Source organism: Melospiza melodia, chromosome 6, assembly GCF_035770615.1.
Source record: "Melospiza melodia melodia isolate bMelMel2 chromosome 6, bMelMel2.pri, whole genome shotgun sequence".
In the NCBI taxonomy this organism is placed as follows: Eukaryota; Metazoa; Chordata; class Aves; order Passeriformes; family Passerellidae; genus Melospiza; species Melospiza melodia.
In genome coordinates, this window is record NC_086199.1 from 56,246,514 (window position 1) to 56,270,401 (window position 23,888).

At 48.0% G+C, this 23,888-nt stretch overlaps 1 protein-coding gene and 1 long non-coding RNA gene across 4 annotated transcripts in view; both read right to left on the bottom strand.

Annotated features, from left to right (window-relative positions):
* The window catches only part of PLCB2 (phospholipase C beta 2), a 40,128-nt gene that overhangs the window by 12,742 nt on the left and 3,498 nt on the right, over positions 1–23,888 (bottom strand). The window contains exons 2-16 of one of the 3 annotated variants that reach the window (XM_063158411.1): positions 23,014–23,174; positions 21,225–22,037; positions 17,638–17,715; positions 16,076–16,144; positions 8,787–8,930; positions 8,016–8,095; positions 7,677–7,730; positions 5,497–5,572; positions 5,039–5,139; positions 4,580–4,746; positions 4,227–4,373; positions 3,816–3,973; positions 1,827–1,909; positions 1,378–1,462; positions 92–263 (exon numbers count right to left, since the gene is read on the bottom strand). In XM_063158411.1, coding sequence (XP_063014481.1) covers positions 92–263; positions 1,378–1,462; positions 1,827–1,909; positions 3,816–3,973; positions 4,227–4,373; positions 4,580–4,746; positions 5,039–5,139; positions 5,497–5,572; positions 7,677–7,730; positions 8,016–8,095; positions 8,787–8,930; positions 16,076–16,144; positions 17,638–17,715; positions 21,225–21,308 — 1,498 coding nt within the window. In that variant the 5' untranslated portion in view covers positions 21,309–22,037; positions 23,014–23,174. The remainder of the gene's footprint in view (positions 1–91; positions 264–1,377; positions 1,463–1,826; positions 1,910–3,815; positions 3,974–4,226; positions 4,374–4,579; positions 4,747–5,038; positions 5,140–5,496; positions 5,573–7,676; positions 7,731–8,015; positions 8,096–8,786; positions 8,931–16,075; positions 16,145–17,637; positions 17,716–21,224; positions 22,038–23,013; positions 23,175–23,888) is intronic. The other 2 variants (XM_063158413.1, XM_063158412.1) reach the window with 2 other exon arrangements.
* On the bottom strand, positions 11,968–16,064 carry LOC134419331 (uncharacterized). The gene is made up of 2 exons (XR_010028015.1): positions 14,068–16,064; positions 11,968–13,155 (listed from the first exon to the last, which is right to left on the bottom strand). It is a non-coding gene; the product is annotated as an uncharacterized LOC134419331 (long non-coding RNA).

Consider the following 23,888-nt stretch of genomic DNA (forward strand, 5'->3'; position numbering starts at 1 on the left):
AGTGCTGGCTTGTCCCAAGCTCACCAAGTATTGAGTGATTTAGAAGGCTTTGCCCATCAGTGTTATTATTCCACTTTCCCTTCAGACTTACCAGTATCTTCAGCATCCACAGAGATTGGCTGCTCAGTGGTTTCTGGTTCCGCGTTCCTCCCTTTCTTCAAAGAGCTCTGCCTCTTCCCAGACATAGATTGGTTCTTTTTGTTTTTAATCAAGATTTTCCTTAAGAGATCCTTAGGACTTGGGAGAGGAACTCCTGGCTTCAGCTGTAACAGATAAACTTCATCACAAAATTCAAACACTGACCTCTCTTGTCCCCCTGGCCAATTGCCAGTGCACAGACACATCTCTCACCCACTATACTCCTAACTTCCTCCATCTGCCAGCTAGATCAATGCAGATTTTTCCTAAGATTTCACCTGTGGTTTCAGACCAGCATTTTGCACCTCTCAGCTCTGCCATGCTGCCTAGCCACCCATTCTGCTAAAAAAAACCACCTAGATGGCCTGAAGCCACATACCTCTGGCTTCCCATTCCACCTACTTCTCTCATTATATCCCAGATCCTCAGTCCCTCCTCAGTACTCAGGCCACGTTTAAACACTGCCTGCAGCAGATTTAAAAAAGATCCCAGAGGAGGTGGCTCAAGACAAGGACATGTGACAGACTGCACAGACAGCAAAGGCCTGTAAATAGCTTAGCTGATCTCTTGAACTGTTCCCCCCTCATCCCTCTGTTCCTATTGCCTGGACATGGGCAGTTGCTGCTGGCTCACTGCTTCTTTCCAGCTCTTCTTTGGGTCTCAGTGCTTTCAAACAGATGCCTGGGCCAGGTACCTCAGCTATCCCTCCTCTGTGCACCCCAAGGATCTGCCTCATGTCCTGCAGAACACAGATCCTGCTCAGATGTTTAAAACCATGTCTCCTGGCAGGGCAGTTGTCTCACCAAAGGTGTCACTGGGGCCACAGAAATACCTGTTGTACAGGTAAGATGAAGACTGAGGTCAAGCAGAGGGGGAGCTTTCCTCAGCTTTTCCAAGCACATGACACTGACCTGCCCACCTGTGCCTGGAAGGGAATATTTCCAGGCTACAAGCAGGATTAGGCCTTTGCTCCTGTTTCCAAGTGCTGGCAGACAGAGCTGGACCAGTGTCACATACAGAACACACCTGGTACCCTCTGTACATCCTTGGCCACCCAGAGCTCAGTGCCCAGAGCCCCTCAGGTGACAGAGTGCTAAACAAGAGTTTTCCACCTATCTCTATGAACCAGGATCCATGTCCAAGGCATTGTATCTGTTGCTGTGGCACCCCCCAGCACCAGGAGTGACCAGGTTTTCCAGAAAGGCCTTGCCAGTGGCCTCCTGCCCCAGCTCCTCATACCGGGTATTTCTCCAGTGGCTCTGTCAGCAGCATGTCTCCAAAAATTGTTCGGCAGTACTCGGCCATCTTTGCCTGCTGCTTGGGCCTAAGAGAGATCAGGCAGGAGTGAAGAGGAAAGCAAATGCCAAAATCAGAGTTTGGCATGAACAAAAGGTGTCCATGTCCTCTACCCAGAAAACCATCTCAGCTATGCAGATGTTAAGGTCCCATTCCCAAGCCAACTCCTATGTTCATACTCTGTAATCCTAAGGTAAAAGGCTGCACAACTGTGATCACCCCACTCTGCAGGTTAAGGCTCATCTTTCAGCTCTGACCCACCTTTGGTTGCTTCAGAGACCTCAATTAACGCTTCACTTCAGCTCAGCACTCTCTTAAAACCCAGCAGCCCTTGCCTGTGTATTTTCTGCTCTGGACACAGCAGCCAGTTCTCCCAATCACCAAATACTCACGAGTCCACGTGGTTCTCGAAGGACAGGATCACAGGGTACGGAGATGTTTTAAATGCACTTTCTGCAATGGCCTCGATGGCATCCTGAGGGAGAGGCCATGGTCAGAGAGAAGCTCAGCAGTCATTAATAACAGCTGACCTCCCACTGAACAGACTCCATAACTGTCTCTCAGGAGCTCCTTTCAAAGTGACTAAACTTCTCCCAGTAAGGAGGTGAGAAGTGTTGTCTTTGTCACACCTGCCCAGATTTCCAGTTCCAGAGGATGCACTCTGAGCTAAACTCAACAGCTTGCACCAAAATGAAGCTGAAGGTGAGATTTTGGTTTTGCTGCACAGATCAGTTTACACATCACTGCACATGAGAGCGTGTGGCCAGAGGGACAAACCCCTGCCCCACGCACCTTGAACTGGCACAGAAAGGTGTGTGCAGCACCACATTAAACCACTGCAAGCTCTATCCATACTTACCTCTGAACCTGCCCAATTTTCTATCATTTCTGCTGCTTATAAAATCCTTTTGCCTGGCAGCAAAGAGAGCTGGAGTGTTCAGTTACCAGCTGTGCTGACATTTCAAATGCAAATACCATGGAAACCTTTCCAGCATTAATGATGTAAGAAAAAATAATATTTTCCCCAAGCCCCTGTTAAACTGCCACAAACTTTCCACTATTTTCCTTTCTGGTCCTGCTAATTGGTAAAGAAGTGCCATTTGCTCCTTTGCAATTAGAGTCCCCCGATCATCCCAAATCCTGGATCAGCCATGACCTCAGTAGGGAGGGAGGCTGCCATAGCTGCTCCTCCATGGACCACTGGGAGTCTGTCACAGAAGCCTCCAGGCTCTCAGGAGAAGCCTCAGACAATGCTACTAAAAGGCCACAGGAGTTTTAGTGGAAGGAAGGACTATGTGTTATGTAAAACCCAAACCCAGCACATGCTGTGTTAGCAGGTTATAATTTCCTTGAGAAACGGTCCCAGGCTTCAGCAGCACTCTGCAATTACAGCAGCTACAAATGCCATTATTTCTGTTCCATCTGCAGTGAACTGCTGTGCAAAAAGCAGCAGTGATAGCACAGGGCTTTGGAAATAACTGAGTCTGAGGACAATACCTCTGACCTTAAGGACTGCTTTGGTTTGTTGTTTTTTTCCCCTTCACACATAAATATTTTAGTAATAGTGAAGTGTGGGAATTGGGAGGAAGATACAGAAGAAAAATAAAGAGCTGGAAAAAAACATCTAAAGTGCCTCTACCTGTTGGCAGCAGCTGTGTAAAGGAGTGCAGAAAAAAAGTCAGTGTGATGCCTTTATATGTAACTTGCAAGCTGTGGATAAATGCCCTGTACTGCCTGGCTTTGTGCTGTGCTTCCAAAGGCTGGGAGCTGAATCCTCAGGGAAGCCAGCTGCTCCACACAAAACACATTCCAACACTCAGGTCATTAACAAGGAATTGAACCCTGTTCTTCCAAAAGCTTCCACTTGAGGCAGTCAGCCATAGAAACCTGCTGCAGACCAGATTAACTCATTTAACTGTGTTTCCTGTTCGCTCCTCTGATGTGCCTCTATCTATAAACCCCCCAGCCTCCTGCCAGTTCTGTGCATCCATCCTGTGGCACAGCCCTGTGTACACACACACCTCTGCTCAGCCGTCTCTCCATGGCTTCTGCCTGACTTCCCACATCTCCTCCATCCATCCATCCATCCATCCATCCATCCATCCATCCATCCATCCATCCATCCATCCATCCATCCATCCATCCATCCATCCATCCATCTTCATCTAGCTATCAACCTCTCTTCTACTCCTCCCATTCCAAAACTGTACAAACTCCAGCCTAGTGCTTATCTGTTCACTCTTCCTTCTACCCACACATTCATTCACTTGTCACCTCGCCATCAGTCTTTTCCTCTCAAACATCCTCAGCCATCTGGCTCCCTCAGCAATCAGTCTAAAAGCAGGCAGGGGAAAGCATCCATGGAGAAAGCTCTTCACTACCTTAAAGAGGATCTCAGTTGTCATGGTGAAGCCGTGGGTGATGATGGGCTCCTCATCCGGGGGCCGGCCCTTCCAGCAGTCCAGCTCCACGCAGCGGCAGCCGGCCAGCAGCGTCTGCCGGTACATTTCGGGAGAGGACGTCCCAGAAAACTGCCCAGCTGCAGGAGAGAGGCTCAGTGTTAGCACACAGGACAGCTCCTGCACACACAGGGGCAACAGGAGTCTCTGCCAGCCTTCAGCAGGTGGATGCAGCAGACTGACAAGATGTTTTTGGTTGCAGGGTGACACTGCTTCATGTCACACAGCATTTAGAGTCAGCCCAGCCCTCAAATCCCCCAGGGCACACACATCTGCCAGGTTGATTGTGTCCCTCCCCTGTCCCTGGGTGTGCCTGGCCTGGCACAGCCCTACCTGTCAGATAGGTGTTGTGTGAGGAATTGATGTAGTAGTGTGAGAGTGGCTGGGTCATGTCCTGGTACAGCATCAGCTTGTCCAGCACTATCAGGTTGTTCTCAGGGCCACAGAGGAACCAGACCATCCCCTCTGGAGACAGCTGCCCTGCATGGCAAACAGAGCTGTTCAGAGTCGCCAAACAGAACAGTTCTGGCCTCTCTTTGGAGGTGGAAAGAGAGTTGTGGGAACAACAGGGAGTTGTGGGAAGCAGGCTGGCTGCTCCCCTGGAAAGCAGGATGGCAGAGGGCACAAGATCTTCTGCTCTGTCATCCCACCTGTATAGCAAGAGCTTTGGGCTGAACAAGACTCACCTCTCTGGACGTTAAACCCACTGGGCTCATACTTCTCTATCAGGCTCTGCACCTGCTCAGGTTTGGCTGGTGGGAAGAGGACATCATTGAGGCGGGTGTCGCGCTGCTTCTTGTTGATGAACTTTGCCAGGTGATCTTTGGTCATGTAGGGCTTTGCTTTTAGATGGCTGCAGTGAGAGAATAATAGAGGGGCAGAGGTAAGGCTTGGGAATTACCCCAGAAATCTTTTCACACAGGAGAGGTTGATCCTTCCTCAGGTTGATCCTCCTTCTGGGCCCATATATTTCAGAATCCTGTAGCACACTGAGGTCTCATCCTTTTTATTCAGGCCATGAGTGAAGGCATTAAGTGACCTGGGATCCTGCCCTTCACAAACCCCATGACACCAAATCCCTTCCTTCCTGTCTATCTTTTGCCACAAGAGACCAAGTTCTGGGCTGTGGCTCGAGGGAAACTTACTGTGAGGTAAATATCTCATCAATCTCAGGCCGTGGACACAGATTCATGAGGAACGTCTTGTACACCGGGACGGGGAAGTCCTCGGGGTTGATGGCATCATTCTGAGAATGCAATGAAGATGTGTCAGGACCACAAACCCGGGACAGCTCTTACCTGTCATGAACACCCACAGCTCAGCACTCGGCTGTGACAACCCCAGTAATGACTGGAACATCTGGGCCAGGTGTTGCTGCTCCTTGTGCCACACAGTGCTCGTGCTGGAGTCACAAGTGTTACTGGAAGACACTAAGAGCTGAGGCCAGCAGGCCAGAGTTAAAGCCTGGCAGTGGTAGGGTAAGGTAAACAACTGTGAGCATCTTGGCTGATGGTTTTTCACAGCCAAAGGCATCCCAGTCAGGGCAGGGAAAGAGATCCTTCTCAAGCTCATGAGACTTCTGGATACCCAGAGAAACCCTTACCTTGCCATTAGGCAGATGACAAGCTCTTAATGCTTCTTCCACCCTCTTCTTGTCTGCAGGGAACATCTGAAAAATACTGACCAGACAGGCAAACAAACATCACTATGGGGCAGGACAGAGGCTGGGGGGCTGGAGCTGCAGGCAGTGCAGGACACTCCACATACACAGCAAGGGAGACGGGCAAGATAACTGCAAACATGAACCGGCAAAGACAGACAGTGTTTTTCCAGGGCAGTAACTGAGGTACTGACTTTGATAAACCTACACAGCATTTTTTGACTGCTGATTTAAAGCAGAAGTTCTGTATTTCTGCAGTGGACTCTGTAAGAGCCCTGTCACTCAAAATCCCTCTCCTGTCCTTTGCTGCCCCTCTTGGAGGTGCTTCCTATGGTACCGGGGAGAAGTAACAATAACTGAACTTCCCCTCCTTTTAGAACATCCCTGTCAACAGCACATCCACCCAGAACATCCATGGTCTCCACCACGGATAAATCCACCTGGATTTGTAAGTGCATGGAGGCACTTAACAGCCTCAGTTCTGTTAAGTTCCTGGAGTCACAGGTGCTCACAGCAAACAGGGGAACAAGGAGTGCCCTGTGATGCCAGGTGGGAGTGCCTGGTGGGGGTGCAGCAGCTCATGCAAACCCTGCCCTTTGCAAGGCAAAACTGCAGCAGCCTTGGTATGATTCCAGAGGGATTTACATATTTAAAGGAAAAGCAAATGCTTGTGGAATTTTAGGAGTTTTGAAAGCTTTATGTTTACCTATAGCTAGCCTTTACTAGAATTTTTTTACCCTGCAGTACTAAGTATTTTTATAAACCTTGCTCTTAATGTGGACTGTTTAATGGTCTGCATTTATACCATTCTGCAAGAAGTGGGCACTGAGGAGAGGTACATCCTGTATCAGATATTTTTTTCTAGTTTGTTCCAGAGGAATAAGCTGGTTTCTCCCTGCAGCAATGCTACCTTGCTTGCATTTTAAAGATTAATTCAAAGCACTCTTCCCTAGTGTGCTATTCATTATAGACCTACACATTTTTAACAGCCCTTTGATGAATATTCTGGTTTCTGACAATGAAATTCTGCTGGTTGGTGGTTTAGAAAACAAATAACAAAAAATGTTTAGTGTTGAATAAAGCTCAGCCCTCCAGGAGCCCATTTAGTCAGCACAGCCCTAATCCAGCACAGGTTTGCCTTACAAGACACCCTGGAGCCTGTATTTATTTGTGGTAATTAGTGCTCACCTCTTGTGATGCTGTAACACAGCACAGACCTAGAGCAGAGTGGTTCAGAACTTCCCAAATGCACTGTCTGCAGCTTCTTATTCTTAAAACAAAGCATAATTTATGGACCCAAAAGGGAATTCAACATGGCAGTGCTGCCTTTTGTCATTCTATGAGCTAAATCAACACAGAGGAACCACAGGACCAGCCCTGAAGCAATTTTTCTTGGGAAGACACTGAATGGCACAAAATCAATTTCAGATTCATGCCACATAGTGCAGGGGAGAAGGGACAGGCTGGGCTTTGTTTCTCATTCTGATGGGAGCCCTACCTGATGCACAAGGCCAAGCTGGGGACAGGGAAGGACAAATCTCCATCTGTTCTGCTCCTAAGCCAGCACTAACACTGGCCCAGAGGCTGCTTCACTCTCATGCACATCCAGAGCGAAGGCTGAGGGATGGAGGAAGTGGGGAAGGACTGGAGTGCTCACACAGGGAGAAAGAGACAAGAAAAGCAGAGGAGCCCTGCTGCAGGTGAGCTGGGGAATCCAGCAAAGAGCTCTCCAGATGGAGAGCTCCTTACAGGAAAGGGAAACAATCCTGCACCTCATCCACCTTTCAGCTCAGGTTTGCGAAATAATCTGTGATCAGAATTTTACCAAAGTTACTTTGTTTTGTTGGTCTTTTCTTGGCAACAAGCAGGAAATTATATCTGTGCTATTTAAGCCATTTCTTGCTGTAAATGAAGGCCACAAAGTTTCCTTTCCAGACTCAAATTATGTGTCACCTATGGCAGTGCAGCAGGAGCACTTCCATGGTCTGGACACAGAGGGAAAGTTCTCCTCCTCTTAAGTGCAGGAAGAGCAGACAGCTGGAGCCACTGAGCAACCATCCTCTCACCAGGTGCTCTGCCTGTAGTCTGACTGAACACACAATGAAACAAATATCCACACTCACTTCCTGACAGGAATCTTTCCCTCTTCATTCAGTTGCAACTTCAGCTTCACTAGACTGTGAAAAAAAACCCAAACAAGATTACAAAAATGCATTTGTACCATCTTAAGAGATCCCACTAAGTGAGAAGAAAGGAAAAACACGCAATTGGGAAAACAATCTAACAGTGAATTGAAAATCGGGGTCCTACAGACCATCAGCTTAACCTTGGCATGACCCAGGCCTTGGTCTGGAGGCTGCCAAGGGACCTGGATGCTTTGAAGTCTTTTTTTTTTTCAAGCTCTGTCAGAAAGAGCAGGACATGGACATTTCAGAGAAAAAAGTTACTCAGAAAGGACTTACATTTTCTCTAGGAAGGTGGAGCGGGGAGCGTTGTACGTGAGGGGGTTCCGGGCAATGGCCATGATATCCTCAGCCCAGTCCTGGAACAAACAGGGCAGAGGCAGTGGGGCACTACTGATCTGCTCCAGGAAGTACACAGCAAACAGGGAAAGGGCACAGAATCCTGGAATCATTGGGTTGGAAGGGACCTTAAAGCCCATCCAGTGCCACATCCTGCCATGGCAGGGACAGCTTCCATTATCCCAGGTTGCTCCAAGCCCCATCTGACCTTGAACACTTCCAGGAATGGGACAGCCACAGCTTCTCTGGGCAAGCTGTGTCAGGGCCCCTCACCCTCACAGGGAAGAAATTCTTCTCACATTCAATCAAAATCTACCTTCTTCCAGTTTAAAACTCTTACCCCTTATTCTGTCTGAGACTTCTGGGCTTTCCTCTATCACCTTCCTCCTGCCTATAAACATTAGGAGCTAAAACTTTTCTACTTCTCAGCTGCCTATTCATCCACACAAAACACATGAAAGACAACAATGACCAGTTTCTACTGGTCCTTCTCCTTACAGGGCAGAAGCTTCTAGAACTTTGGAGATACCACACCTGACTGGAACATAAACCTCCTTGTTTATAACCTTGTCAGTAATGCTGAAAGAGCTCAGCTTTATGTTTAAACTCCTGTCTTACATTATCATGTCTCCTCCTTTCCTTTCCTGCTCCCCAATGAATATCCCAATCCTTAGAGGTTCCCAGTACTTCCAAGACCTCAGGCCGTGATACCTTGCAAATCTCCTCCTTGTAGGCCACAAAGTTATGGAAAGTGAGGTCAACCATATCAGAACCAGATACAATTGTCAGGTTCTTCAGCAGGAAGGTGGTGCTGTGAGGGTGATCCAAGTTAAAAACATCTCGGAGCTTCGGGGACTGCAAAAGAAACAGAACAGAGGGGAGTAATTGGAGAATGAGGGAAAACTGTACCCAAAAAAAACAGACTCCGATACACACATTGGTTCAGATTCACAGAAAGCATCTAAAGGGTTGCAAAATTGCTTAGTGTAATCTTCCTTTCCTTGGCTTTCCTTATTTTTTATCTTTATTCTGGAGTCTGCATTACTGGATCCTCCATGGGACAAATCACCATGACTAACATCCCTGCACAACCCTGAAAAAGTCAAAGCTGGAGACTGCTCTTAAAGAAATTTCTTCTGAAACTTCAGGCTGGACTTGCAAACAAGCAGGGGAGGGTTTGGCCTGCTTGTGCCAGGTGTAACCAGTTGATTTTATCAAAATACACACATTAGAAAGCGTATTAGTGTGACACCCGGTTTTTGGGACCCCCTGTCACTTCAGAGTTGGCTTCTTCCCCTCCAAGCCCCATCTTCTGCTGCTGTCAGTTGGTAGTAGTGGTTTTTCCCATAGCAATTCCAGTACCCTATAGCAATGGCTCACCAGAGACTTGTTTTTTTAAGGCTCATCCGATTAGTGGTACTTGGATTGCAGCACCATATGAAAGTGTTTATAGAATGCTTTAAATTATTCATCATTTTCTGCATTCCTATGCATGGTGTCACTAAGCCAAGGTATCCAAGGTATCCTAGAGTTTTACTGATGGTGCTATTTATAATGGGAAGATAAAAATTTCCATTCCTAGAATAAAGCACAGGAATCCCTTATCTGAAGCAGGACAAATCCCAGTCCAAGCCAAGCAAACAGGGAGCTGTCAGAGCACCTGCTCTCCTTTAGAAACAGGGCAAATCCACAGTCTGGGATTGTTAGAGCAGGTCAGACTTGGAAGTTAAACTGGAGCTGGAATCTGACAGCACCTTTAGGTTTCAGCACCACATCACACACACAGCTGAATACACATTTTATAAGGAACTGCAGAATTTTTTTACTTCAATTTTCCTAATTTCTGAAGCATTTGCTATTTTGTCACAGCAGTAGCAAACAGGCATCTTTAAGAAAAACAGGATAAGGTGGGTTGTAACTCTGGATAATCTGACTGCTGTCTCTTATTTTGGAAAAGCAACTCTCCAAGGGGGTAACTCTGCAACCTGTTTATCCCAGAGCATTTGGAGGGAGGGAAGGGAAGGAATATGATTTGCCTATTTTCTACAAGGGGATTTCTAAAATGGCTCCTTCTTGCCTCGTGAGCCATTTTCTCTCACAGAACTGAGCACCACCAAACACCCACATCTCCTTTCCAGGCTCGTGGTAACTCCATGTTGGAGCTCAACTTTCCAGTGCCAGCAGCAAAATGTTGGGATTTTAACTCATCTTGCAAATGCACCAGCATTTGTTCAGCTCCAGGGCTGTACAGGAGAGGAGGCCCAAACAATAGTGAACTTGTGGTTGTGCTGAACTCATTTCCTGTATTTGTTATCCGGGGCTCAACCCACCCCTTCCTTCTCCGCACGCTACTCTCGCTACTCCCTAGCAGACATTTGGTACCTGGCTCTCTCCAGACCTCTCTGACCAGGCTATGTCCCCAGCAAGCCGAGCACTTTTGCCCTTATCCAGGCAGTGATGCATCCAACACCCAAGGAAGATGTGGAGAGAGGACCAGAGACTGTGTGCAGGAGCTCTGAACCTGATGCCACATCATGGCTCTTTCACAACCTGCACTCGTTTAGCACCTTGTGCCACAGCTTTACTCTGGAATTACTCACTGTCACCTTGCAGGCAGCCATGAAGGAAAAATAGGAACTGCTGCATGAAAAGCAGGACACGCATATTAGCCATGCAAATCAGAAGGGAAACACTCTTAGCAAATCTCCTTAAAAAAACCCAGACAAGCAAAAAACAACCTATTAGCAGAGTGGCTGAAATATGGAGTCAGCTGGAGTTTCATGTCCCACCCTCCTGATTTCCCTAAAATCCTCAGCTCTACAGAGATCCATAGTCCAGAGAGAAGCAAATTCTCATGCAAATGTAAACAAAGAGTCAGAGACAGACACAGGATGGAGAGGGACGGTCCTTGAGAGGGGGCAGAGCTAACTGACTGCAGGACCTGTTTGTCACTGTGCCCTGACAGAGCTGTGTCTTGTGGCACAAGGACAACACATCTCTTTTGGAGAAGAGAGCTCTTATTTGGTTGTCAGAAGGGAAAAAGGAAGCCCCAAGATATTTGGGGGATGCCTTTGACTCTGGAGGTAACACTCCAGTCCCCGTTAGCCTTGCTGCTCCGTGCTGGAGATATCGGCTGTGGAATGGGGAGGGCCAACCTGTCCCTGTGCCAAGCATCTTAGGGACACAGGCAGACAAAAATCCACAGTGAAGCACTCTCAGCCCTCAGTGTTTTGCCTAAAGGAACTGGAAAATCAGCAGCTCAGAGTCGCAGGCACAGAATAGCCCATGGTATTCTGAAATCCAGCAGGGACACACTGCCAGGGACAGAGAAGAACGTGTCACTGTGGATGTTGTGGCCCCAGAACTCACTGCACAACGATGGCAGAAGCAGGAGGGCCCAGCATGGCAAAGGTCATCACCCACACATGCCCATTTCCTTGCTCAGCTCCTGCTCCACCACTCATAAATCCTTTGCCAGACACAGGCTGGTACCTGCCTCTCTCTTGCATGCTCACAGATTGGTGCCTCCATATGATCACTCTCCAGTTGGAGGGCTGGAGTTAGACTTAGTTCAGCTCCATCCTGGGCTCACAAATTGCTCAATCCCAATGCCAGAGCTGGTCAGCCCCTGTGCTGCAGCAGAACCACTGACCACCCACAGTGTTTAGAGCCTGTGGCTCACAGCCACAACTGTGAGGGCACTGTGATTGTCCTGCAGGGTTCCTAAACAAGCCCACTGGCTTTAACTTTATCATCTCAAAACATGATGAGTGAAATGCTTTGGTACAATTTTCTTCTTGTACATGTGCAGTTCAGGCTGTAGCTCCAGGTTCAACACCAACAGAATGAGGACAGAGCATGAAGATGGTTTATAATCATGACAGTCAGAAAGTACAACTTTTGTTTTTATTAAAAAATGTCTGTCTCAAAGCCAATGCCTCCTAAAACATCTAAACAAACCCCAAGACACAGCCAATAGCCAGAAGTCTGGCCTAAAACATCATGTATTTTGGCCTTTATTATTATTAGATTCTCTGTCAGCATTCCAGAGTCTTGGTGCCTTAAAAAAGAAACCACAAGAAGCCCCACAAATGGAGCAGCCCTTATTGTTCCTCATTACTGAAAAGAAAACACAGACCTGATTGTAAATAACAGCCCAATCTGTATCAGCACACTGCTGAACTACAGTCAATAGCTTTTAAATCTTGTCTCCTTGCTGTTCAAAGGCACTGCTCATTCTTATCTTTATTATTCTCTTGAACACATGCCAAAGTTCGCTCTGCCCCACGTAAAAAAAAAAAAAAAAAAAAAAATTCCGCGAAGAAAAGTCATGGCAGAAACGCGGAGCCACCCTCAAAGAACCTCACAGGGGAGCCCTGCGTAGGAGGGGCCGGGGAAGATTCTGCTCTGTGGTGAGGCAAGGACTGGGGAAGGCAGGCAAGGGCCAATTCCATTTGGAGGTTGCTCCTATGGCTGGCAGCCCCTGGTGAGTCCCTTTCCATGCTTCACCTGCTCCCTAAGCATCCCTAACCATGGACAGGGCTCCAGCTGTGACCTGTGCTGGCAGTGCCACAGCAGCAGGTCTCTTCTCAAGTGGTTTTTCACGTGGCTGCTTTGGTGTTATTATTCTTGCTGTGTGTAGAGGTTACAAAGAAAAACCCCAAACCTCTGAGCAGGCAGTCGTGGGAAGGTGCTGCTGAAAGCAGGGAACTCCCAACACCCACAGTGACCCACCTCCTCCCAGGGAGACTTCGCTGTGCCACAAGACTGGAAAACTGAGGGCAGGTTACATCCTTGAGCCACAGCCCAAACCTGCACAGCCCCTTGCTGTGAAAAGCAGTGGTACAGATGCTCTCCATACAGCACTCTCCTTCCTCTGGACTTCTTTCAGTAACAATCCAGCAGGAAAATCAGGCTACAAGCTTTGCCTCAGAGCAGCTGCAGATTGACTGGGGCATCACTTGCAGGGAAGGGGAAAGGATGTTCTTTTTATTGCTGGTGCCATCCACAGTTCTTCCTACAGCTGTGATCCTGCTCTTCTTCAGTCCTATACAAGGCTGATGGCTCATTTCTTCTTCACCTTCAGGCAGTGAAAAAAATTAACTCTTTGTATTAATTCCAACAGTTCTATTCTACAACCATTCCAAACCACTATTTCGTAACAAGGCAGAAGAGCACCCATGTTCATTCTTCCACCTCTAAACAGATTTTTATTTGCTTCACCACACCAGTTTTTTATATTAATGCCTTTTGTAACAACGCCCCAGACACAGCTGCCCCATGTGGAGGGTGTGGTGGTTCATGTGAAGAATTTTTCCCTGCTTTCTGCATTCCTTTGTGAACTTCTGCTCTCAGGACAGCCAAATGAACACGACCCTGAGGGCTTTAAGCCAGAGGCATCAAGGATAGCAGAGCTATGTGTAAGTAACAATCTTCCAGACCCAGATGGCACATCTTGGTTCAACACCCCTTTGGTGCCCACATAAGGCCTCCCAGCATCCACAAGGAAAAGATGGATAACGAGCCAATCAAGTGCATTTTACTACATGTTATCACAGAATTCCAGAAAACTCCCTGAAATAAAAAGGAGACTTATTTCAAACGAGTCTCTGTAAAATGCAGAATTCAAAGAGCACTTAGGATTTTCACAGCAAAGGTTGTCATCAAGTGCATCACTTCTGCCCACTGAGAATATTTAATAAATCAGTCAGTGCTTGACCCTTGCTTCACTGTTCTTCAAAAATGAGCTGCAGCCAATTCCCATGGCTCTAAAATCCCATCCCTGGCCTGTTACAACAACTAGAACACAGCAGCTCCATCCAGGTGCCTAGGGAAAAGCACTGGAACAGGGCATATGCACTGGCACTTCTTTGACACATTCCTGCAGCTCCCAGCAATCTGGGAATCAGCAGCTTCCTAACCCAGAGACATTATCTCACATTTAATAATCCCCTAAGGGCATTTCCTTCTTGTACTGACTTTTTATACTCACATTTCCATGACTGGGCAGGAAGCATTACCAATGGCATGGTGATCTGAGGTGGGACAGTCAGCAGCACCTCCTGCTTGTGCCACTCCTACCTCTGGAAAATTCCACCTTATATGGAGATCCTGCACTGGAAGAAACCCTGAGTAATTGCTTCAAACTCTGAGTAAGCATTTCGTGCTCCCCTTCTCCATTCAACTGCTGATATTACAGCACTTCACATCCCCTTCACCTTACTCCTTCTGCCAGAACACAGTCCCTTCCACTCAGATGCTCTGCCCCCAGCAGCCACTTCATTCCTTTGTTAATCTTGCTGTTCTTCCATAGCTTTTCCAGTTCTCACTAAATTTTACAGTACACTAGGAATTGCACATAAATATGGATCAATTTGGGGTGTAAACAATAGCACAACTTCGTAACGATTTCCTTATAATCTCTAAGATACAATTTACTTTTAGGAGGCAAATACTGCTGAACACTACATTGATATTTTACCACACACCCACGATGTTTTCTGAGTAGTCAACTCAGGGCCTGTTATTACAGAAGGATGAGGGATTTTTTCTGTATGCATTGCCTGATTTTTATCTGTATAAAATGTATCACTCATTAGATCATGCATTCAATCAGCAATTCAAGGTCTTCCTACAAACCAGCCTGATTTTATTACCCCAAATAACTCTGTACCATTGGCAAACTGTCTTCTCTTGGTACTCTTCAATTTAGTCTTCCTTAACTAATTCTTAAAATCTAGGCCATCTCCAGCCTTCTGTTACCACGAGGACATCCAGCCATGGCCTCAGTGCTTCCCCCAGCAATTTATTATCTATATCAAAGATCAATTCATTTTGTCAACAGGTTATTTCTCAAAGTTTAACACCCTAGAAAAGAGTATCTCCTTTAAGTCAGCCTCTTAGTGTGTCCCATCTGGAGGGCAGCACCAACTCAAACAGCCCCAAATATTTTATTCTCTCAAATGAAAATCCAACCTCTGACAGCATTTTTAAAGCACAATTCCCACAAAACAAGTTGCTGACAAAGTTTCAGGCTCATTGAAAACTGAAGTATGTTGCAGTCTAGTGAGCTTCTAAGGAGAAAGGCAGTTTTTCTGGAGGAGATATGATTTTTATGATGGGCACTGTTCTTGAGCTCTGCTGTGCCTTTAGCACCCACCTTTTTATGGTATTTTGAAAAATACCACTCTTGGGGAGTTCTGAATAGACATTTTCAGAGCAGATTGAGAAAACAGCCACACAACTTATGCAAAAGGCTGCTTGAGGCTCAGGAGATATTGCAAAACCTTTCCCTTTTGCCTTAGAGAGTCACCTATGTCACCACATGATGCATCAGCTTTACTTCTTTGGTCCCTTTTCCACCTTTGTGCTTTACTTAAGTTTTCTGCTTGTCTTTTCCATACATGGAAAAGTTAAAAACAAACAAAGTCCCAGAAGCAAAGTCCTAACAAGGGCTGCAAGAATCCTCAATAACTGAAATTGAGAACAAAGCCCTGATCATGTGCAAATGTAAAAATATATGGGGAGGGGGGAAAAGTTTTTTTCTGAAAATGCATTTTCTGCCCTTTAAAGGCAAGATCCCAGCACACACTGTTGGAGTGGCACTGTAACTCCAGGTTTGTGGGTACCCTGTGTATCCTTACACAAGAGCAGCTCCAGTGTCTCAGAGCAGGAGCATCAGAGTCTCCAGCAGGATTTAGCAGTGCAGCAGGGCACTTGGAAGGGGAATTGTTTCTCCTGGCTTTCTGACATACTCCTCTCAATGAGCCCATCTACCACAGTCTGGAAGTGCTGCTTTTGGGAGCACAGAGGGCCCCTGGGAGGTCAGGGACAAGAGTCAAGATGGCTTTTCTGTATTTACATAGCTGTGATGTAAGGAGATGAGATCCTCTCTAGCTTCTTCCTACAGAAATCCAGGACAAGCTGCCTGAGCCCACCAAAACCTCAGGCAGCCCTGCCTTCCCACTGAAACACAGGACAGAAAGAAGCTGTGGCCTCACCTTGGGCGTTTTGGCAAACCGCCCTGCTCGGGTGTCTCGGATGGTGGTGATATCCAGAATTTCTCTTTCCTACAAACAGAATAAGGACAAAAAAAAATGAGGAAAGACAAAGGAGGAAGGAAAGCACTCCATGGCTTAGTGTCTTTGCCTGTGGAAGAGCTCTCCCAGCAGGAACAAGGCAGGGAGGGAAGCCATTCCCACTGCACAGCCTTCCCCAGGCAGCCCCTCCATGTCCTCACTACTGGCTTGCTGTCTTGTTTGTTCTTTTAATATCCAACCTGAATTTCCTTCCTCTGTTACTAATTTTTCTTCTCACCATGGATCTGGAGAACAAATTATACTTGTTGTAGCAGAATATTATTTTCCAAGACCACATTACAGGACAATGTGGATGCCATGTCTTCTGGCTGTATCCCCATTTTATTGTTAAGCAGGAAGTAATTTTAGTCCTAATCCCACTCCGTTCTGAGTCTCTAGTGCAAAAGCAGTTCAGTTTACTTTAGCTGCTAACCAACAGCATTTTCCAGGATGTGTGACCCCTTCCAGTCTGGCTTTCCTTGTGGCAGCTAAGCTTCCTTCCCCCAGCCCCTTCCCTAGATATCCCAATGAAATATCTCCCTTCCATGGTGACACCAGCTCCCCCTGTCTCATTTTGTGCTCCTCTTCATCCTGCTGGCACCCTTAGAGCAGATATTCTACTGCCTGAGTGGACCTTGAAAGCAGAACGGGAGTGACACCAAGGGGTGTGACAGTCCCCAGCATTGTGACACTGTTCTCAGGGGATGTGGCTGTGGCAGTGCCCAGTCCCAGCTGGCACTGGGCACAATCTCTGGAAAGGCAGAGCCCACCCAACCCACCAGGTCCCTGGCCAGGCGTGGGCAGGACTGTCTGACTGCCATGGCATGTAGGGCAGGCAGAGGAAGTAGAGCCGAACCACAGCCCGCTCTGGAAAGCGGAAGTAAGGCCAGCCTTCCACCTCCCTCTCCATCATTTGATGTACTCATCAGTGAGGAACTGAATTCTCTTTCCTCCATGTGTTGTCTCTCCCTCTCCTCCAGCAGCCTGCAAACATCACCCTGAGCACAACTTGCTCTCCAGACTCCATGTAGGCCCTACATCACTACAGTCACTACTTTTTTAATTAAAAGGTCTAAAAGCCCAATGAGTCAGTTAATGGCCCCACTGCACAGGTTAGGAGAATCCTGTATCTTGCTGGGTGACAGGTATATCAGCACTGGTTTTTTACCGGTATCAGTGATATCACAAACTGTTCTTCATGAAGTCCTTTGAAGGACACATAAGCTTTGCAGGAGTCAAAAAATGTGAAAGCGTGAAAGGCACAGAAAGGCCACACTCACACCTTCAGTTCTTGCCCTTTCCTGGTGCTGTGAAGACCAACCTGCCACTGAGCAGCTCTCACTACATGGTGGAGTGTCCCTACTAAGAGGAATAAGTGTGGCAGTTTGCTCCCAAGTGCAGGACTCGAGCACTTGCAGTGTTGTCACCTCACACAAACCTGAGCTGGCTGGTTGGAGCCCGAGCTGTGCAGCCTCAGCACTTACCGTGCTCTGATAGGTCCAGTACACGTAAAAGCCCTGGGGGTCGACTCGGAGAATCACAGGAGAAGCATTTGATGTTTCCTGACAGAAAAAAAACAGCAAAAGAATGTTGGCACCTTGGGTGACTTGGAGAAAACATCCTGGGACACAAGGTTCCCAGTTCAAATACAGACCGAGCAGGTGAACACCCTCTGGGATTCATGAAAATGAACCCAAAGATTTTAGGACATCTCCACAGTGACACCTGTGAGGCTCTGGAAGCTGAATCCTGAGTCTCACCTAATCTGTGCGTTTAACAATAACAGCTGTCTTGGAGTTTTCTACATAAAGAACTGAGATAAAGTATCTAGAGATTCAATTAATTTTTTCATTTGATAAGTCTTCTTTGACCTGCTCCATTCTACAAGCTCAGGAGTAACCCAGGCCAAGCAGAGAAAGCATTCATCTGTGGCATCTCCCATCCAGGTGTTTGTGCAGATTATCTGGGCTCCTTGTCAGGAAGGCTTCAAGGAGGGGATACATCAATACAGCATCATTATGCTGCTTTAGATGGAGATTCTGAAACTCCACACACTGTACACTCAGTCTCTACACGGACTATAGAAAGAAGCAGCTACACAAACACCAACACCAGAGGCTGCAATAAGATGAAATCATTTGGGGCTGATCCTGAACCCCACACAGCCATTTCTGGGAAGGCTCCAGATTCAATTCAGGAAGCTGAAGCACATCACTGCTAATATGAAACCAGTAATGAAATCTGGAAGTTGTACTTGTCTGTTGGCCTCAGATTCTTCCATTTTTTGCTCAACTCATACTTCACTCTAGAGTGTATCTATGTTTTCAGGGACCTCCATTTCCATACACAATATTTGCAGTAAAGTGCTCATTGCACAGCACACTGTGTGTGGTCCTTTTACTGCCTCTTGTCTTCCCCTGCTCTGCCAGGGCCAGCACCAGCCTGCCCAGCACTGTGTCCATGTTCCCAGAGCTCTTGGCAGCTCCCTGCACACATGGCCATGGAGAGCAGAACAGGCCTCACAGTACCACCACAGAGGATTGTGCCATGTTCTAGATTACCCTTATCTCCCACAAAGCAGCTTTCTGGATGGCAAGCTGAGGCTGCAAGGAAGCTGCTGCCAGCCAGACTCCTGGCAGGGGGTGCAGGCAGCCTCTCCAATGGGGCAGCTCCTGGCAGCAAAGGAAATGGGCAATCCTACAGAAGATGGTCTGGCAGCCAACCTGGTTGCTTCTCACTCTGTGGGGCAAAAAGCAAACACTGCCTGCTAAAATCCTGTAATCCATAATCTTTCAGAGATAGGAACAGTTCTGACTCTACTGTGAGGACTCAGAGGCAGCACAGAACCATACCCATACCCATCTGCCCTGCCCAAGAGGTCATCTACTGCCTCGTGCCCTGCCTGGGGTTCTGACAGGGTTCCCAGCTGGTTCTTTAACCCAGCTACCACCCATGTAGCAGAACTTCACCTCTTCAGTCTGTTTAAGAGCCCCAGCTTGCTGGATGCTGACCAAAGCACTGCAGAGCTGCTCTTTACCCCAAGGTCCTGCAACTAACCCATGGGACAGGTCAGAACAGTCCTGCCTGTCAGGGACCCATTGCTCTCTCCTCTGGACAGTGCCTTACCAAAGCTGGACAAGGTGAGGGCTCTGTAGAAAAAGTGTGGGTATGCGTTTTTGCTGGAAGGCCCTAGTTCAGTCCCAAGCTGAACAGTGATTTAAGAGGCCAGCCTGATCTTCCTGAACTCCTTTGCCTCACTTATCCTGGAGGGAGTTCAAAACTGTTACCAACAGTACAGTCCTGTCAATTGAAAGAGATACAAAAAACTTAACACTCGTGAATTCTAAAGTGCAGCAATCCTGCAGTCTGGAGCTCTCACCATCATCCTCTGTAGCCTATTCTAACCATGGGTTGGGAAAGCCCAATGTGATGGAGCAATGTGACCAGAACAGCCCACTCATGGAGAAGCCTTTCTTTATTGGTGGAGATGAAGCCTGTAAACTACTTAGTTGAGGCAACCACTTAGAAATGTTTACAAATATATAAACCTTAAGGAAAGATCCAGATGGGAATTGAGCTCCCTAATCAACAGCTACAGCAGGAAATAAACACTTGGTGGGTCTTGGAAGCCCAACTGACTCACACTGGTTTTCAGGGGACCCTAACCCAGGAATACCCAGTGATGAACTTAACAGCTTCCAATGCTTGGGAGAATGGCCCCCAAGGACTGAACACAAAGTCATCAGCAATTTTAGACAAGTTTGGCTACTGTGATTCTGAGAAAGCAGATTTCAAATTCTGAGAAGCCCTAAGTGCACTCTGCAGGGAGCAGGCCCACAGGAAAGAGGAAGGCTGTGCTTTTCACTGTACCCAGTGTCATCCTCCTGTTTATGTACTGCTCACAGGGGAACTGGCAGCCATATTCCAGCTCCTATTCCTCACATCCATCCTTCCTGCCAGCTGCACAGTACACTGTTCTCATTCTCAGTGCTGCTGGACCACCCCACTGATGTTGAGCACAGGTGATCCACTCCCCCACATGCTCCTTTGGGACTTAACACTCTATTCCAGCTTCACACCCACAGAAGTGCTAATCCCTCCTGCACTGCTGCTGCAGGCTCCTTCTGATCATCTCATTTGCACCACCACATGAACTATCTCCCCAGACCCCTGTGAATAACCATAATCTGGGCTTTCCCCCTTTTATCAACATCCCTGCCCAACAGCAGACAGTCCATCTCCAGACAGCACAGATGGGCAGCAGCTCTCCTCCTGCTCAGGTTTGTGAGTGCTGGGGTGAGCACTCCTTTGCCTCCTTAGAAAGTGAGGAGGGGAACCCTTATGTTCCAATGAACTGCTGCTGCTCTACACTTTGTTCCCCTCACACAGAAAGGCAGTGACTGCATGGCAGCTGTTTTGAAGGTATAGAGGACAATGAGCTGGAGAGAGCAGCAGCTTGCTGCAGCACCCTGAGGCTTCAGCCCTGTTAAAGCACAGGCCCTTTTCTCTTCAGTCGTTCCCAGGCCCAGGGGCCGGGCAGGCGTGGGAGGCCATAGCTCACCCCCGATCCACTCAGGCAACAGGGCCATAAGAGGAAGCAACTTGGAGCCTGATTTCATCTCTATCTGAAAAGTGCAATGTGTGTTTTTTGCTCTGGAGTAGATCCTACCCTACCCCTTATGTGCCTCCAGAAAGCCCAAATGTGGCATTTGCATGTCACCCCACAGAGACTCCCAGCAGCAACCATCTTCCTCAGGGGTGGACCTTGTGTCCTACACCAGGGGCTGCATACACAGCACACTCGCTCCATTTGTTTCCATCCTCCACTATAAGAGATGTAGAAAACATATCCCCAGCCCCTTACACACACACACACACACGCAACATCCCCTTAACTTCAGTCCTCAGCTTTCCTGTTCTTCCCAGTTCCCTCTCCCCATCTAGAGATCTCTGCTGTCAGGTGGGATCCCACACAGAACACAGGCCCCCAGCCTCCCCACAGACCGTGACCCAGCCAGTGTCTCCCTGCCACCACAGGCACAGCCCAGGGAAGGGACACCCCAGTACTCACATCATCCCATTTGATGAAACGGCCGCCCTTGCACAGGTAGTCCTTCACCTTCGTGGGCTGCAGGACAGGGTTCAGCACAGACATGGTCCTGCAGATGTGCTCCTCAGCTACCACAAGCAAGAGCAACTGCACAGCTCACTCCTCCTTAGCCCCCTCTCCTCTATCTCTGCCTCTCACGTGGCAGGGCGTTCTGCCATGGCCTCTGTTGGCATCGGAGAGCAAACAACCTCTTATATCCCAGTCCAATTTAGGAGGGGCAGGGGCAGGCAGGCGAGGAGCGATGAATCTGCATTGTAAATCAACAGCTCTCCAGGCAAGTAGAGCCTCACCCAAGGTCACCCAGAGCAAAGCTGGCGATGGCTGGCGTGCTGGTGGGCACAAACAGCCACCGTCCCTCCGGGAGGGATCCACTCCTTGGAGCTGTGCTGGTGAGGCACCCGGCTCGGTGAACTTCCGCAACTCAACTTCCTTAAATGCTCTCTTGACGAAGTACAGGCATTGCCAGAAACGCTCCAACTGCTTCTGCAGCTGTGGTTGCGGAGCAGCTCAGCTCTGGCTACAAGCAGACTGCCCCCTTCATGCAAGAGGCCAGATGTCCCAGGAAACAAACTCCTTCCTTGCTCTGGACAGATGCCATTTCTGAGGCCACTCACTGCACTGTCCAATCTTAAACAGTTTTCCTTTCTCTTATGGGCTCTTCTGAATGTCAGCCTCAAAGTGAGACAGACCAGCAGGGCAGCTGGAAATTCCCCAGATGAAACGAAACATTCCCAGAGTCCCAGGAACTGCACTGTTCCACACACTCACTTGGTTCTGTGGCAGATACATAGGACATAGAACAGGAGAGGTGGGCAAGATGGGGATTATAGTGACAAAGCAGTAGGGAAGGGACCAAAAGCAGAACAGGTTAAAGGCAAACAGGGCCAAAACAAGTCTCTGCTTCTGACCTTGGAACAAATGAATTCCATGTGGGCAGCAGAAGAGGAAAGCAGCTCCACTGGCTGATGGGCACTGGCTAACCTAGAGAGCAGCTTATGAAAAGGTCTGACATGGCCAAGATCAATTTTAGTCAGAGGCAGAGCCCCACAACTAATTACAAGTGGAAATAACTGTGCTATGATTGCTGTGGATTCCCAGGCACATGATGGGATGTCATCCTCACCTCCTATCAAAGCCAAGATTGCCATGGCTCAAAAGGGACAAGCTGCTGCAAAAGTAGCACAGAAAAAGTGGAGAACAAACCCCCCCCAACTCTGTAAGAGGAGCCAGCTGCATGTTTTGTTCTTTCCTTTCTTCCCAGCCCTGATGTGATGAGTCTGGCAGTTTGGAGCAGCCTGGACAGCTGGGGAATGGTCACTGAAGGAATCCTAAGGGCATTCTCAGGTGCTACTGACATGAGGCAGGAGAGATAAAGTGGAACTTTAGCAAGTGCTCCAACTGTAAAACAGTAAAAGCAGGAATCAGAGCTCCCTGCTGCAGGAAAAGAGAACCCTGAGCAAACACAACATCCTTTGTCTTTCAAGGGGTCTGCCAAAAAAAAAAAAACCCTGGGAATAAGACAGCTTCCGCATTTCCAGCTACCATGGCATTTTCTGCACTTATCAATCTTGCACTTACAGGAATTGGCTATCCAACAGAAGGCAGTTGGCTCTCTTTCCTTAGGGTCACTGGGATATTCCAGGCCCAGCCAAGCCAGTGTCACCAGGATCCCACACTCAGGAAAATTGGTTACTCCCAAGGAGAGAAACAGAAGATGATAAAGAGTGCAGTGAGAGTTCTCTAGACTCACCTAATCTCTTCTGCAAGGCCAGAGCAGCTTCAGGTTCGCTTCCCTTAAATTAGGGAGCAGCAATGGAGGGAATAGAGAGCATTAATCTTGCTCAGAGGTGCTGCAGTCCTCCCAGCCTCTGGAACACTGACAGCACTGCAGGAAGGCCCTGCAGGTCACAGCTGCAAAGCAGTGAGAGGTGGGATGAGCTTTGCCACCTGGTACTGCCAAGGGCAGGTGAGATCAGTCATAGCTACTGGATCCCGTGGCTTGATTGGTACTGTCAGTTATCACAGCTTTGTGAACCAAGTGTGCTTCCTGCCAGGGCCTCACTGAGAGGCTGCTTCTGTCCTTCAGAATGATATTCATCAGCTTTCTCTGCCTCATGAACAAAGTAAGCAAGAATCCTGCCACAGCTTAACTCTACATGTCACTCAAGGTCAGCTTCCCCTAAGGAATAAAACCTTAATTCAATGAATAATGAAATCATATTTGAGACTCAACACAAGCAGCAAGAAGATCAGTGCCCAAGTTGGTGGCTGCCCTGCAAGGCCATGTGATGTCCAACAGCAAGGGCCAAACCCCCACTTGCACAAAGATTGTCACAAAAGCTGCAGCTCCCTTCCTCTTGCCCAACCCAGCCTCCTTATCTTCCACTTCACACTCCTTGCTCTGTAGGAGCCTCTGTCCCTTGCATGCAGAGATGGCTGATGGAGCCCTGATAGGGCAGAGCAGCAGTCCTGCCCTCTGCTGAGAGCTGCAACATCAGAGCAGGCACGAACAGCAGCACTTGAGCAGTATTTGTTTATTCAAAGCATCCTTTATTCTCTCTGTCCTGTAAGGCACATCGCTCAGTGCACACTTGTCCCACATCCCTGTCTCCCTGCTTTCCTCCC